Below are 13,475 nucleotides of genomic sequence, written 5' to 3'. Positions count from 1 at the left end.
GGAAAACTGGATGAATGGACACAGGGAACCTGGGGTGGAAAGGGAAAGGGGGAGAGTACTGACACATTGCAGGGATTACAACTAATGTCACAAAATAATTTGTGTATAAATTTTTGAATAGGAAACTAATTTGTGCTGTAAGCTTTCACCTAAAGCACAATAAAATTAAAAAAAAAAAAATGATCCAGCCTTTAAGAATTGGGAGATTGCACAAAAAGCATCCAGATCTCTGGCTCCTCCTGAAAAGCAGGAAGACCCAGCAACACTAGGCAGAAGTGCTTGTCACTGAGTTGCATCCTGCCTGGCCTCATCTCTCCCTTACAGCAGAGGGTTCCTCCTCAGAATCCCCTTTCCATCATGTGAAGCCCAGAGGGTTGCTTGTTTCAGGAGTAGATTGGAGGCAGCCTATGTCCCAGTTGGCTCTCCAGCAGCAGATGCTGAGACAGAGTTTAGGGTACCAATACCAGTTGCCATTGAATCAGCTCTGACACACAGGAAACCCATGTGTGTCAGAGTAGAACTGTTCTCCACAGGGTTTTCCATGGCTGGTTTTTCAGAAGTAGATCAGCAGGCCTTTCTTCTGAGGCTCCTCTGGATTGACTCAAACTTCCAACCTTTTGGTTAGCAGCCAAGCATGCTATTTGTACCACCCAGGGACTCCAGAGTTTGGGATGCAAGGTGCTTATTAGCGGTTACCAGCAGGATTGCTCAGAGGGAGCAGCTGGTCTGTGATACAGACTCGACAAGGCCCAGGAAACCTGTGGGAGCTCTGAGTAGAATGTTTTCTGTGGGAGGGTACACTTCAGGCTGAAAGGTTTTGCCTTTGTCACCGGGTATGGGCTGCCATGTCAGACCTCAGGTGGGGCGGGCTCACTACCGCTGAGGCCAACCCTTGAAGGGGGATTTGGGTGGCACACCACTGCATCTACCATAGCAAGTTTCTTTGTGGCAGTAAAGACTGTTCCCATGTTGAGCGGGCAAGCAAAATCTATCAGTGTAAAAGAATGCAACTCGAGGTACTGGGTTCATGGCCCACTTCCTACATTTACTGCACGGGCCTGGCAGCTGAGATGGGGATTCCCTGTGAGGCCTGCACTGAGCCCAGCGTCAGGCAGGGCTTCATCCCAGCCGGGGCCCAGGGAAAGGAGCACAGTTTGAGTCATCAAGAGGTGTGAAACCCCAAGCGCTTCACCATAACAGTCACGCCGTCATTTGTCACTGGACAGAAGTTGGTGGAGGGGCTGCTCAGGGTCAGGCCCCTGAGGGCCCGCAGCATATTAGGGTCAGTGTGTGGCCTTGGGGGGAGCAAGTTTGGCACTGAGAGGAAAGAAGAGAGAGCAATGCTTTTTATTTCCCAGAGGCGGGTGTCAGAGGAGAGGGATTGCAGAGGAGCCATTGAGCGTATCCCAAAGGTGCCTCCTAGCACCTCCTGCTATGCCACAGGAGTCCTGCCTGTGCGCCCCCACCCCCAGCTCCTCCATGGTGGCGGGCTCTGTGCTGGCTCTGCTGTGATACACAGGGGACACCCTGAGCCCCTGGGCTGCAAACTGCCCTGGGCACCGAGCTTCTCAATCAGGAAATGGGCTGAGAGAAGGTGAACAAGGGCAGGTGGGAGCACTCATGCTGAGGCTCTGCGTCCTGTCCCCAGCCGGCCAAGAAGAAGCAGAGGGCCCAGGTGATCGAGTTCTTCATCGACGTGGCCCGCGAGTGCTTCAACATCGGCAACTTCAACTCCCTTATGGCCATTATCTGTGAGTAGACTGCCCAGGCCTGGGGCCCCCCATGTGAGGACCCCCCAGTAAGGTTGGAGTGGGCACAGCCAGATGGGCTGGTGCAGGCCAGGGACCTCCTGTGAGCAGTATGTGGTCAGCATGGGCTGTGTGCAGGCCCAAGGTGGCCAGCAACCCACCTCCTCACCCCTGAAGTCCTGGGGGAAGTGTCCCTTTGAGGCAAGCCCAGCCCCTCAGGGTGCCTGGCAAGGGCTTGACAGTGTGTCATGTCTCCAGATCCAGGGAGAATGGCAGGGGGAGGGGGTATCAATGTAGCCACTAATCACAGGGATGGGGCCAGAGTGGTGGGGACGGGGGCTCAGGATCTGCATACACAGAAGCCAGGCCCACCTCAATACAAGTCCACTAGCACCCACTGTCCAGCAGGCTGAGACCACCAACCAACCTCGGCCCTAGTCAGGGTGCAGTCTGAGGGGTTGGGCCAGTGTGGGCCCCCTTCCCGTGGGAATGAGTGGGATGGTCAAGGTCTGAACAGCCCTCACAGCACGGCCTTCCTCTTCCAGCTGGCATGAACATGAGCCCTGTGTCCAGGCTGAAGAAGACCTGGGCCAAAGTGAAAACGGCCAAGTTTTTCATCCTTGAGGTAAACAAGGGGGCTGGGCTGCCAGGTGCCACCAGCCGTTCCTTGGACAGAGCTGCCTAAATGTGTCCTGTTTCCTTCTAGCACCAGATGGACCCAACGGGGAATTTCTGCAACTACAGGACAGCCCTGCGCGGGGCTGCCCACCGTTCCCTGACTGCCCACAGCAGCCGGGAGAAGGTAGGTCAGAGCCCCGGCCTTCACAGCACCTGCTGTCTTCAGACCACCTCAGCCCTGGCGGGCTGTATCAGGGGCCCTGGGTGCTGACTCAAAGGCCACCTCATCTATCCCCTGCCTTTCTGCGGTATCTGTTACTAGTCAGCCACAAAGCCTTGCTTGTATGGGGCACTCATCCCCTCCCAAAACAGGTCAGCCCACCATCAAGCAGCTCTAACTGATAGAAAGTGCTTCCTTGTCTGGGTCTGAAGACTGCACCTGCGGTTTTGCTGTTTGTGGGGGCCACACAGAGTAAGGCCACTCCATCTTCTGCCCACCAGTCCTTCAGAATCCTCATGCCCCTTCCCTCTCTCCTCCAGAGCCAGCACCTCAGTCCTACCCTGCCATACTTCTCCACTTGGGTCCCTTTTATCCCTCAACAGCTCAATTTATCAGGGTCCCTTTGGTGTCATATCAAACTGTGGTTTCGAGTACATAGGGTCTTACACCTCCCTTATTCTAAATGCAATACCTTCATTAATGTGGCCACCAATCACGTTTACATATTTGGCTATGGCTAAACTAAGCTTCACTAAAACCATCTTTTCACAAGTCCTGTTCTTACTCATTTTCATTTGACTCTGATCAATTTTATTTCTCCTCCAAATCCTCCTAGTGGCCTCTGACACAGGAAACTGTGCCCAAGCCCTGGAATTGGAATGACCCTCTGGCTTAAAGCCTGTCCCCAACCTGATGATTAGAGTTGTCCATCTCCATGGAGAGTGTCTTAGTCATCTAGTGCTGCTATAACAGAAATACCACAAGTGGATGGCTTTAACAAAGAGAAATTTATTCTCTCACAGTCTAGTGGGCTACAAGTCCAAATTCAATGCATCAGCTCCAGAGGAAGGCTTTCTGTCTCTGTCAGCTCTGGAGAAAAGTCCTTGTGGTGCATCAGTCTCCCCTTGGTCTGGGAGCATCCCTGCGTAGGAACCTTAGGTCCAAAGGATACACTGTGCTCGCAGCACTGCTTTCTTGGTGGTATGAGGTTCCCATGTGTCTCTGTTTGCTTCTCTCTTTTATATCTCAAAAGAGATTGGATTAAGACACTATCCAATCTTGTATACCTCATCAGTCTAACTGCCGCTAATCCATCTTATTAGATCATAGTGACTGAATTTGCAACACATAAGGAAATCACATCAGATTACAAAATGGTAAACAATTATACAATACTGGGAATCATGACCCAGCCAAGCTGACAGATATTTTGGGGGGGCACAATCAATCCATGACAGGGAAGAAACACCAAGATCTGTTGTGCCTTTTATATCTGGTCCCTTGCAGGAGCACTGGGGGAATTGGGTCCCTGCTGGGGTTTATGGAGGTCTGTTTTCCAGCTTGAAGGATAATAGGACAAATTGCTGTTCTTGAAATTCTAAGTGACTCTTTCTGGATTATGTTAAGTGGATATCAGTTTCAGGTGTTGGGAGCAGGCCAAGATACGCATGCTTGTTCCACCCACCAGGTCTCCCTGGCCCACTACTCGCCACAGGTCCTACAGCAGGGGGCAGGTGGGCAGACACTGACCATGCTAATGTTCATGTCCTATCAACTGTCCCTTCCTGTGCATCTGAAAAATGCCTTGCTTTAGTAACTATGGGTCCCAGGAGGCTGATGTGGGGGAGGGGGAGCACACTAATAGGCAAGACCTCACAGCCCAGAGCAGGTAAGTCTGACCCCTAGGAGTTGGGATGCTGGAGCCTCGTGTCACTGAATGCTCCCACGTGCAGGCCATGTGACCTCTTTGAGGCTCAGGGGACACCTAACTTGTCCAGTCACACTTTGAGGGGGGGCAGAGCCAGGAAGCAAACGCCAACCTATCTGGCTCTGAATCTCATTGTCTTTGCATATCACCAGGCTGCCTCCCTTTTCCCTGGGGCATGGGTGCTATGTGACAGTCACAGGGGTGTTAGCATATGGCCCAGGAGTTAGACTGTAGGGTGGGGCTGCAGCCCTTGGTTTGAGATGTAAGTCATGGCACTGGCTCTCTGGACTATTTTTGTTCCATCCATGATGATGCAGGGTGGCTGTGGGGCAGGGTGGCCAGACTGGAACTTCATGTCCTGCACTCTGAGTCCCCTTCCAGCTCTGGGATGCCAGGTTGCTGTGTGTTTTGGTCTGGTGCCATTCTGTTGGTGAGTGACTTATGGAGCCTTGTGTTTAGTTTGGCTGCAGTCTCCTCTAACTTCCAGAGAGGAAGGGACCATGGGTCTGGCCCACCAAAGTTCTTCATAAATGGAAGAATGGGTGGGTGGGTGGGTGGAAGTAAGGAAGGATGGATGGATGGATGGATGGATGGATGGATAGAAGGAAGGATGGATGGATGAATGGAAGGAAAAAAGGAAGAATGTATGAATGCAAGAATGGATGGATGGGTAGATGAAAGGAAGTAAGGAAGGATGGAAGAATGGGTGCTTGGAGATGTTCTCATAGCCTCCTGGTGCCTCCAGCTAAAGTCATTGAGGCTGGAAATCCTCAGTGGTCATAGCCTTTTATGTTTTCTTCCTGTCTATGTCTGGCTCCCCTCTCCCCTGGTCTCTGTCACGGGGCCCACTTAACACAGGCTTCTCTGGGTGAGCTGCAGTCTTAACTGAGCTCTGGTTGAATTTTTCAGGTTCAGAAAACAGGTTTACAGTTATAAAGGGCCCCTTTGGTTCCCATAGGAGCAGGGAGACCAGCTAGGACACTAATGCCATTGTCCAGGCCTGATGTGGTGATGGCCAGGACTGGCATGAAAGTGGTGAAGAGTGCTCATATTTGGAAAACCCTGCCTTGCTGCGGACCAGCTCCTATGTCCCTGCCTCCAGGAGCCCTGGACCAGACCCTTGAGGAGTTGTCCCTGTGTGCAAAGTCTCCCTGTCCTCAGTCCCTCTCCTGTCATGGTGCATCTCCTGTCATGGCGCAACTCTGCTCAGCCATCATGCATCGACGTTGGCTCCATGCCTAATGGAGACTCAGTACCAGTGGTGGTGGGGGCAGCAGACAGAGGCCACCCTCCTCCCAGCATAGTGAGGAAGCAGGCAGGACAGGAACCCTGGGGCCTGAGCTATCTGCATCCTAGCCCTGCCTCTGCCACATACTGCTGTGTGAACTTGTGCAATTTAGTTAACCTCTCTGGGTCTTGGTTTCCTCATCTGTAAAATGGGGGTCATAAGCACCCTGCTTCATAAGACTGTGGTGCAGATGAAATGTGCATATCAAGTTTAGCACAATGAAGCATTCACACCCACCACCAGGGCCTCTATGATGCACTATAAGGTAAAAGTGAAGGGCTCTTTGGGAGCACAGACAAGGGCTAAATCCAACATGTTGTTAGTAGTTGCTGTTGAGTTGGCTCTGACTCATAGTGACCCCATGCACAACAGAATGAAACATTGCCCCATCCTGCACCATCTTCACAATCATTGGTATGCTTGAGTCCATTGTTATGGCCACTGTGTATTTTAAGAACCTAGAGGGCTCATCTTCCAGAACTATATCGGGCAATATTCTGTTGTGATCCATAAGGTTTTCAATGGCTAATTTTGGGGAGTAGCTCACCAGGCCTTTCTTCCTAGTTTGTCTTAGTTTGAAAGCTCTGCTGAAACTTGTCCACGATAGGTGACCCTGCTGGTATTTGAAATACTGGTGGCATAGCTTCCAGCATCATAGCAAAACATAAGCCACCACCGTAAGACAAATTGACAGACAGATAGTGAAGGGCCAGCCTAGGGATTAGGAAAGACTTCCTGGCAAGGCTTCCATATTTTATGGGTTGTTCCCACAACTGTGTCAGGAATATGTCTCATACATCCTCAGTGTCCCCCAAACCCCAGCATCTGGAGCAGGGAAGACCTGAGCAAATGTCTGCATAATTGACATAAATCTAGGGTGACCAGCTTATCCCATTTTGCCTAAGACTATTGAGCTCTAGCACTGAAAGTCTTGAATCCCAGGAAATCCCTCAGTCCTGGTAACCCCACTAAATCTGGGTTTAGTCTTGGGCCTGGGGGTCACTAACTGAGACCTTGGGCCAGGCTACCACTCTCTGCGCCTCAGATTCCCTATCTTCCCTGCCCAGCTGAGCAATCCACGCTTCTATGCCTCACAGTCTCAGCCTGTGTCCACTAGGATGGGGCATGACACTGAGCCAGAAATGCTAGGGCCTGGTGCCTAGTTCCAAGGGAACAGACAGCTAGAGGTTGTCTCTGGCTGGACTGGGAGCCCATGCTCCAGCTCTGGAGTCTGAGGGCAGAGGAGGGAGACCCAGCTGGGCTCCCCAAGAGTGGTCTGTGCTGCCAGCAGCAAACAAGCCCACCTTGTCTAGGAGTATATAGTCAGCAGGTACACAGAGCGGACAGGAGAAGCAAGACATCTGACTGAGAAAACACAGCATATATGTTCATAAGCCCTTCCCTTCAGATGGAGCAGGGGTGCTTGGGGTCTTAACATAAGTCCTTCAGGAAGAGTTTCAGCATCAAGAAAGACATAGGATGACAAATGTTAAGTAAAAAAGGGAGGTAACACGATTTGAAGGCAGATTGTTCACATCCCATGTGTATTTAACAGTGCACCCTGCATGGGCTGTTCCCCACCCCACCCCCAGATGAACGGAGCCATGGCCTGAGTCTGTGAACCTGCCGGTGGGGTGGGCATCCACCTGTCTTGCCCACCAGGCAATGGAAGAAACAGTCCAAGGTCATTGTAACTGTGCATTGAGACTTTCCCCCAACCCCAACTCACGGGGGAATGTTACCATATGCAGTAAGAGTTCAACCAGCACTGACCTCTGATGGGGCCTGAGAGGAAACACAGCCTGGCCCCAAGGTCGTGGGGCCATTACTCCTTTCCGTGGTTTCCACACTGGCCCCCTGGTGTGCACAAATTAGCCTTATAACCCACGAAACCCCACAGGCCATCCAGGCCTGCCTCAAAGTCTTCCGGTCCTCTGCCTCCTGGGCCGTGTCTGAGGCCAGCAGGCTAGGCCCTGCCTCAGTCCCTGGGCAGGTGGCTGGATGCCGGGAAGGCTGCCTCCAACCCTCGCCCTGCCCCCATGGGGAGGCCAGCTGGGGGCTGACCTGTGTCCTCTCTCTTCCAGATCGTCATTCCCTTCTTTAGCCTTCTCATCAAAGACATCTACTTCCTGAATGAAGGCTGTGCCAACCGCCTCCCCAATGGAAACGTCAACTTTGAGGTAGGAGCCAGGGCCCTGGTCAGCCTAGACCCAGTTAGACGGGCCCTGGAAAAGTCCCAGAGCAGGAATGCTGGCCATGAGCTGGTGACTAACAGGGAGCGCCAAGGCAGAGTGCCACAGCTCACAGCTAACTGAGCCATTTCACAGTCAACATGGGGTGGGAGTGCCCAGGTCTCTTCGCCCTCCATTTTCTGGAAGAGGCAGACACACACACACACACACACACACACACACACACACACACACAGACTGATGAACGTGCTGACCCTGCTGTGAACCAGGCCTCAACCCCCAAGGGATAATGCAGTCACTTGCAGCCCTGGAGGAGCTCCAGGGTGGAGGGAAAGTCAGACCTGTAGACCTCTAGTGACAACTGATGAGTGCCGTGATGGGTCCGTACAGGGTCAGTGCGGGGTCAGGGAGGCCTTCCGAGGCAGTCTCTGAGCAGTGAAGAGAAACTTGTCAGGTGGAGGCAGGGTGAGCAGAAGGAAAGGAAACGCCTACTCCCTCACAGACACTCTCTGATGTCAGCTCACATGCCCCCTCCAGGAAGCTCACCTTGACCTCCCAGACAGAGGGAGGCCCGCCATCAGCAGGCAGAGTGTCTTCAGTCCCAGCCCCTGCCTCCCCAAGCTCCTCAGAAGCAAGGCCAGGCTGCTGATGCCACTCCACCTCCCAACTCTCAATATGGGCTCACCCAGAACTCAGGTCTCTGAGTGACCCTACAGTGGGAGGGGACTAGGCACAGTGGGCGTGAGGCCCAGGAGCCCTGTGGGTGCTGGGCGGTGGCAGCAGGGGTCCCTGAGTCAGACAGTGCCTGCCAGACAGCAGTGGTGCCCCCAATCCATAGAAAGGAGAGCTGGAGAGCTGCCCCACACTGCCACTGGTGCTGGCCCTAGTAGATACCCAAGTGGATGTGAGGCTCCACCCTGCCTTCAACTCCAAGGAGCTAACAGCCCTGGGCCGGTCCCTCGCCCTGTCTGAGCCTCAGTCTCTGCCTCTATAAAATGGAGCTTCAATCATGGCCTCACAGAGGGGCTAGGAGGATCAACCATGACTGGCTCCATGCAGGTATCCTTGCTGACAGGGCTTATCAGGATCCAGACTGCACCAGGTGCTGAAGCCCTTGGCCGGAGCTACCCTCTGCTGGTGGGTCTCACGCTAACACCCTAGCCAACCTCCACACACTGCCCGAAGGCCAGCTTGCCTCTGAGGGCCGGCAGATCTGGGAGGGTGTCTGGTCCAGCAGGCGAGGGGCCCCTGGCTCTCAGGGGCACAGTACTCCTGAAGGAAGGGGTTACAATCCAGGCTGCAGGGGACATGGATGAGGCTTCAGGGGCCCGAGGGGCCTGGAAACATGCTCCCCAGCGGACACTGACACATAGCCTATCTGAACTGGTCCTCAGACCTGAGGCAGGTAGGAGACTCAGGGAGCAGGGCAGTGGGGGCCAGAAGCCAGGCCTGACCTGGCCACCAGGGCTGATCAAGGATACCTCAGAGTAAGGCTTCCCTTGCTGACCCAGACCCCCATGAAGTAAGGTTTTAGGCATCCATATGGGGACTTTGGAGCTTGCTCCCCGCAGTATGCCTCACTGTGGTGGGTGAGGGGGCAGGTGGAAGAGGCCACAAACCCTTCAGGGTGACCTCCAGGCTGTGGGTGTACCTCCATCCTATGTCTCTGACCCTGGCAGAAATTTCTGGAGCTGGCCAAGCAGGTTGGAGAGTTCATCACATGGAAACAAGTGGAGTGTCCCTTCGAGCAAGACCCCGGCATCACCCACTACCTGCACACAGCCCCCATCTTCAGTGAGGATGGTAAGGTGCCCTACGGCCTCCCTGACCCCTGGGGCCCTTAGTCCAGTTATCACTCAAGGCTCTCTGCTCTGAGCAGGGCTACAACATGCCAACCTCTGCTGGCTCCAGAAGGGAGCAGGGAAGGCCACCTCACCCTGACTGGCTGGTCACCACTGCAGGTGCTCAGGATGGGGCCCAAGGAGCCATAGGTTGGGACCTCAAGGTCCCCAGAACCAGGCTCCCACTGGACATAGTTTGGACACTGGTGGGCATTGTAAATCTGAACTGTTCATCTGTCTGACCCCAATTTCCTCATTAGCAAAATGGGGGTAATATAAGAACCATGCCCCCAGGGCTCACATGGGGATGGCCCGGCACTGGAATGACAGTGGTCTTTCCTCAGCTGGGTATGTGCATTGAGAGAGAGAGAAGTACACTAGCAAGAGATGACACATCTTTTCTAGAGAGTGCTGTTAATGTCTGTCCCCTCCCAGCATTCCCAGCTGGTCATTTGTCAGATACAACAAATTCATTTGCAAATTGCTAAGTGGACAAGCCCTGAGGATCCCCCTTCTCCAGGAAAAGAAAGTGCCAGAGAAGGAAAAGCAGTCAGCAGGCTTTCAGTGGGGCAGAGTGCCCAATGGTTAGCTGCTCTCTTGATCCAGGACACGTGGGCTCCCAACCCACCCTGAGAGGCCCTCACTTGGCACACGACAGGCCTGGCTCCTTGTCACCGCAAGCATGTTACAAAGGGACCCACACCCATGCTCACAAGAACCTTTTCTGCAAAAAAAAAAAAAAAAAAAATTAGGGGAAAGGAGTTTTTAATGATTTTGCTTTTGAATTATCAATACTTGCAAATTTGTTTTTTTTTTTTATATCTTGGCGTCAATAACTTTTTAGAGGGGGTCTCACCCATATCTGTAGCACCCCCTCCCCTAAGAAGCTCAGCAGCCCAAAATACTAAACCTGATGGATAAACGAGCCCCAGGCTGCCCCCCTGTCCCCAGCAAGCTGTGTGGCACTGGGAAGTTTCCCTACCTCTAAGCCTCACCTGCTGCATCTGTAAAGTGGGGTAACGAGAGAACCCACTCCCCAGAGTTGTGGTGAGAATCGCTTGAGTTGGCACACTGAAAGCCTGCAGGACTACACTCAGTCAATACTAGCTGTATCTGTTTTCTGTTGCTGCTGTAACAAATTACGACAAACTTGGTGGCTCAAAACAACGTAAATTCATTCTCTTACAGTTCTGGAGATCAAAAGTCCAAAGTTGGTCTTAATGGACTAAAGACATGGTGTCAGCAGGGCTGGTTCCTTCTGGAGGCTCTGAGAGGAGAATACATTTTCTTGCCTTTTTCAACTTCCAGTAGCCATTTGTATTCCTAGGCTTGTGGGCCCTTCCTCCATCTTCAAAGTGAATCGCTCCAATCTCTGCTTCCATCATCACATCACTTCCTCCTCTGACTGACTCTGCCTGTGTCCCTCTTAATAAGGACCCTGTTATTACATCAGGTCCATTGGGATAATCCAGGATAATCTCTCCATATCAACATCTTTAACTGAATCACACCTGCAAAGTCCCTTCTGCCATGTAAGGTAATACATTCACAATTTCTTGGGATTAGGATGTGGATGCCAGCTGACCACGCTATTGTGATGATTGTTGTTATCATTAACCAGAGACTTCTTTGTGGAATTTAAGCAGTAAAATGTACCAAAGGCAACCTCACTCAGGAAGAGGTGAGGGTAGAGATTCTGAAAGGTGGAGAGAGGAAGGCACACCAGCTAGGGATCGCAAGACCCGAGAAATGAGGCAGTAGTGAGTTCCTTGGGCTTTCTTTTTGCCTCATGTATCCAAGAAGTGGAGCTGAAGAAGCCAGCAACCCAGAAACACCAATGGCCACAGACCAAAAAAAAAAAAAAAAGGCAACCACATTAAAAGCCTGTTGTCTCTAACTGAAGGACCAAGAAGGGGACAGCCTAGCAAGACAGAAAACTTTTAGGCAATAACTGCTACACTCCAGATAGACACCACAGAAAGAACTGTGGCCCCAACCCTACCCATGCCAGCAAAGGCCTAGTGGAGAGCCTAGACTTCCGCCTTCACAAGAAAGTAACAAACTTCCCAAACACCCCCACTAGGATGGGGTCAGAGAAGGCTGAGTAGGGAGCCAGGTCTTTCATCCCACTGGGTGGTAACAAGACCATCCCCACTGTGGTTTCAGTGGAGACCATGTGGGGAATGTAGACTCCCACTCCTAACTAGCAATAATGAGGAGACCCCAATTCAGCTATAAATGGAGGCTGAGTAGGGAACCTGGACTTCTACCTCCACCTGGCAATAATAAAGTGGTGCCTCACTACCCCTTCTGGAGCAGTACCAGAAAAGCCAGCCAAAACACAAGATTTCAATAAGATCCAAAGTCTCATAACATACTACAAAAATGTCCATGTTTCAACCAAAAATCATTCATCAAACCCAAAACCAGAAAAATCTCAAACTGGGTGGAAAAAAAATCAATAAATGCCAACACAGAGATGACAGAGATATTAGAATTATCTGCCATAGATTTTAAAGCAACATAATAAAAAAATGCTTCAACAAGCAATTATGAACATGCTTAAGACAAATGAAAATGCAGAAAATCAGAAAATAAATAGTCTCAGCAAATAAATAGAAATTATGAAGAAAAACCAAACGGAAATTTTAGAATTAAAAATACAGTAACTGAAATAAAGAGGAAAAAAACTCAGTGGTTGGATTCAACAGCAGAATGGAGGGGACAGAGGAAAGAATCTATAAACTGGAAGATAGAACAATAGAAATTGCCCAGTGTGAACAACAGAGAGAAAATAGACTGAGCAGGAAAAATAATTAACAGATCCTCAAAGACCTTTTATAACAAAAGATCTAACATTCATGTCATCAGAGTCCCAGAAGGAGAGGGAAAAGAGGGCAGGGTTAAAGAGGTACTCAAAGAAATAATGGCTGCGAATTTCCAAATTTGGCAAAAGACAAACTTACGGACTTAAGAAGCTGGGTTAACCCAAGCAGGATAAACCCAAAGAAACGCAGTAAGATCACAGGATGCAAGATTATTGTTATCATAGTTGCCATCAAGACTCATGATGACCTTACGTATAACAGAACGAAACATTGCCCAGTTTTGTGCCATCTTCATGATCCTTGGTATGTCTGAGTCCATTGTTGTGGCTATTATGTAAATCCATCTCATTGAAGATTTCCCTCATTTTCACTGACCTTCTACTTTATCAAACGAGATGTCCTTTTCTAGTGAGTAGTCTTTGTTGATAATGTGTCAATGATGAGCTGAAATCTCATCATCCTTGCTTCTAAGGAGCATTTCAGTCATATTTTGGGTTACACAGGAATCAAATCGACTACATCTGTGGAAAGAGATGACAGAGAAGCTCAATATCATCAGTCAAGACAAAGCAAGGGGCTGACTGCAGAACAGACCATCAATTGGTCATGTGCAAGTTCAAGTTGAAGCTTAAGAAAATCAAAGCAAGTCCATGAATATGACTAAAATATGACCTTGAATCATCCTGCCTGAATTTAGAGAGCATCTCAAGAACAGATTTGACTCACTGAACACTTGTGACCAGACGAGTTGTGGGAAGACATCAAAGACATTACACATGAAGAAAGTAAAAGATCATTTAAAAGACGCAAGATAAAGAGGAACAAAGAAAACGTCAGCACCACAAAAAGAAGCACTACAAAAAGCAATCCCTTTTCTAGGAATATATCCTAAAGAAATAAGAGCCGTCACACAAATAGACATACGCACATCCATATTCATTGCAGCAGTGTTCACAATAGCAAAAAGATGGAAACAACCTAGATGCCCATCAACAGATGAATGGATAAACAAACTATGGTACATACACACAA

The 13,475-nt window shown here is 50.6% G+C and overlaps 1 protein-coding gene across 1 annotated transcript in view; it reads left to right on the top strand.

Moving 5' to 3' along the window:
• RASGEF1C (RasGEF domain family member 1C) overlaps positions 1-13,475 on the top strand; it is a 36,626-nt gene that overhangs the window by 18,896 nt on the left and 4,255 nt on the right. Inside the window, exons 7-11 of the mRNA XM_004387161.1 lie at positions 1,649-1,751; positions 2,294-2,373; positions 2,455-2,550; positions 7,667-7,762; positions 9,454-9,577. Coding sequence (XP_004387218.1) covers positions 1,649-1,751; positions 2,294-2,373; positions 2,455-2,550; positions 7,667-7,762; positions 9,454-9,577 — 499 coding nt within the window. The remainder of the gene's footprint in view (positions 1-1,648; positions 1,752-2,293; positions 2,374-2,454; positions 2,551-7,666; positions 7,763-9,453; positions 9,578-13,475) is intronic.

The sequence above is a fragment of the Trichechus manatus genome, unplaced genomic scaffold, assembly GCF_000243295.1.
Source record: "Trichechus manatus latirostris isolate Lorelei unplaced genomic scaffold, TriManLat1.0 scaffold00181, whole genome shotgun sequence".
Lineage (NCBI taxonomy): Eukaryota > Metazoa > Chordata > Mammalia > Sirenia > Trichechidae > Trichechus > Trichechus manatus.
The sequence above is the reverse complement of the archived record's forward strand: the minus strand, read 5'-3'. Positions and strand labels throughout refer to the sequence as shown.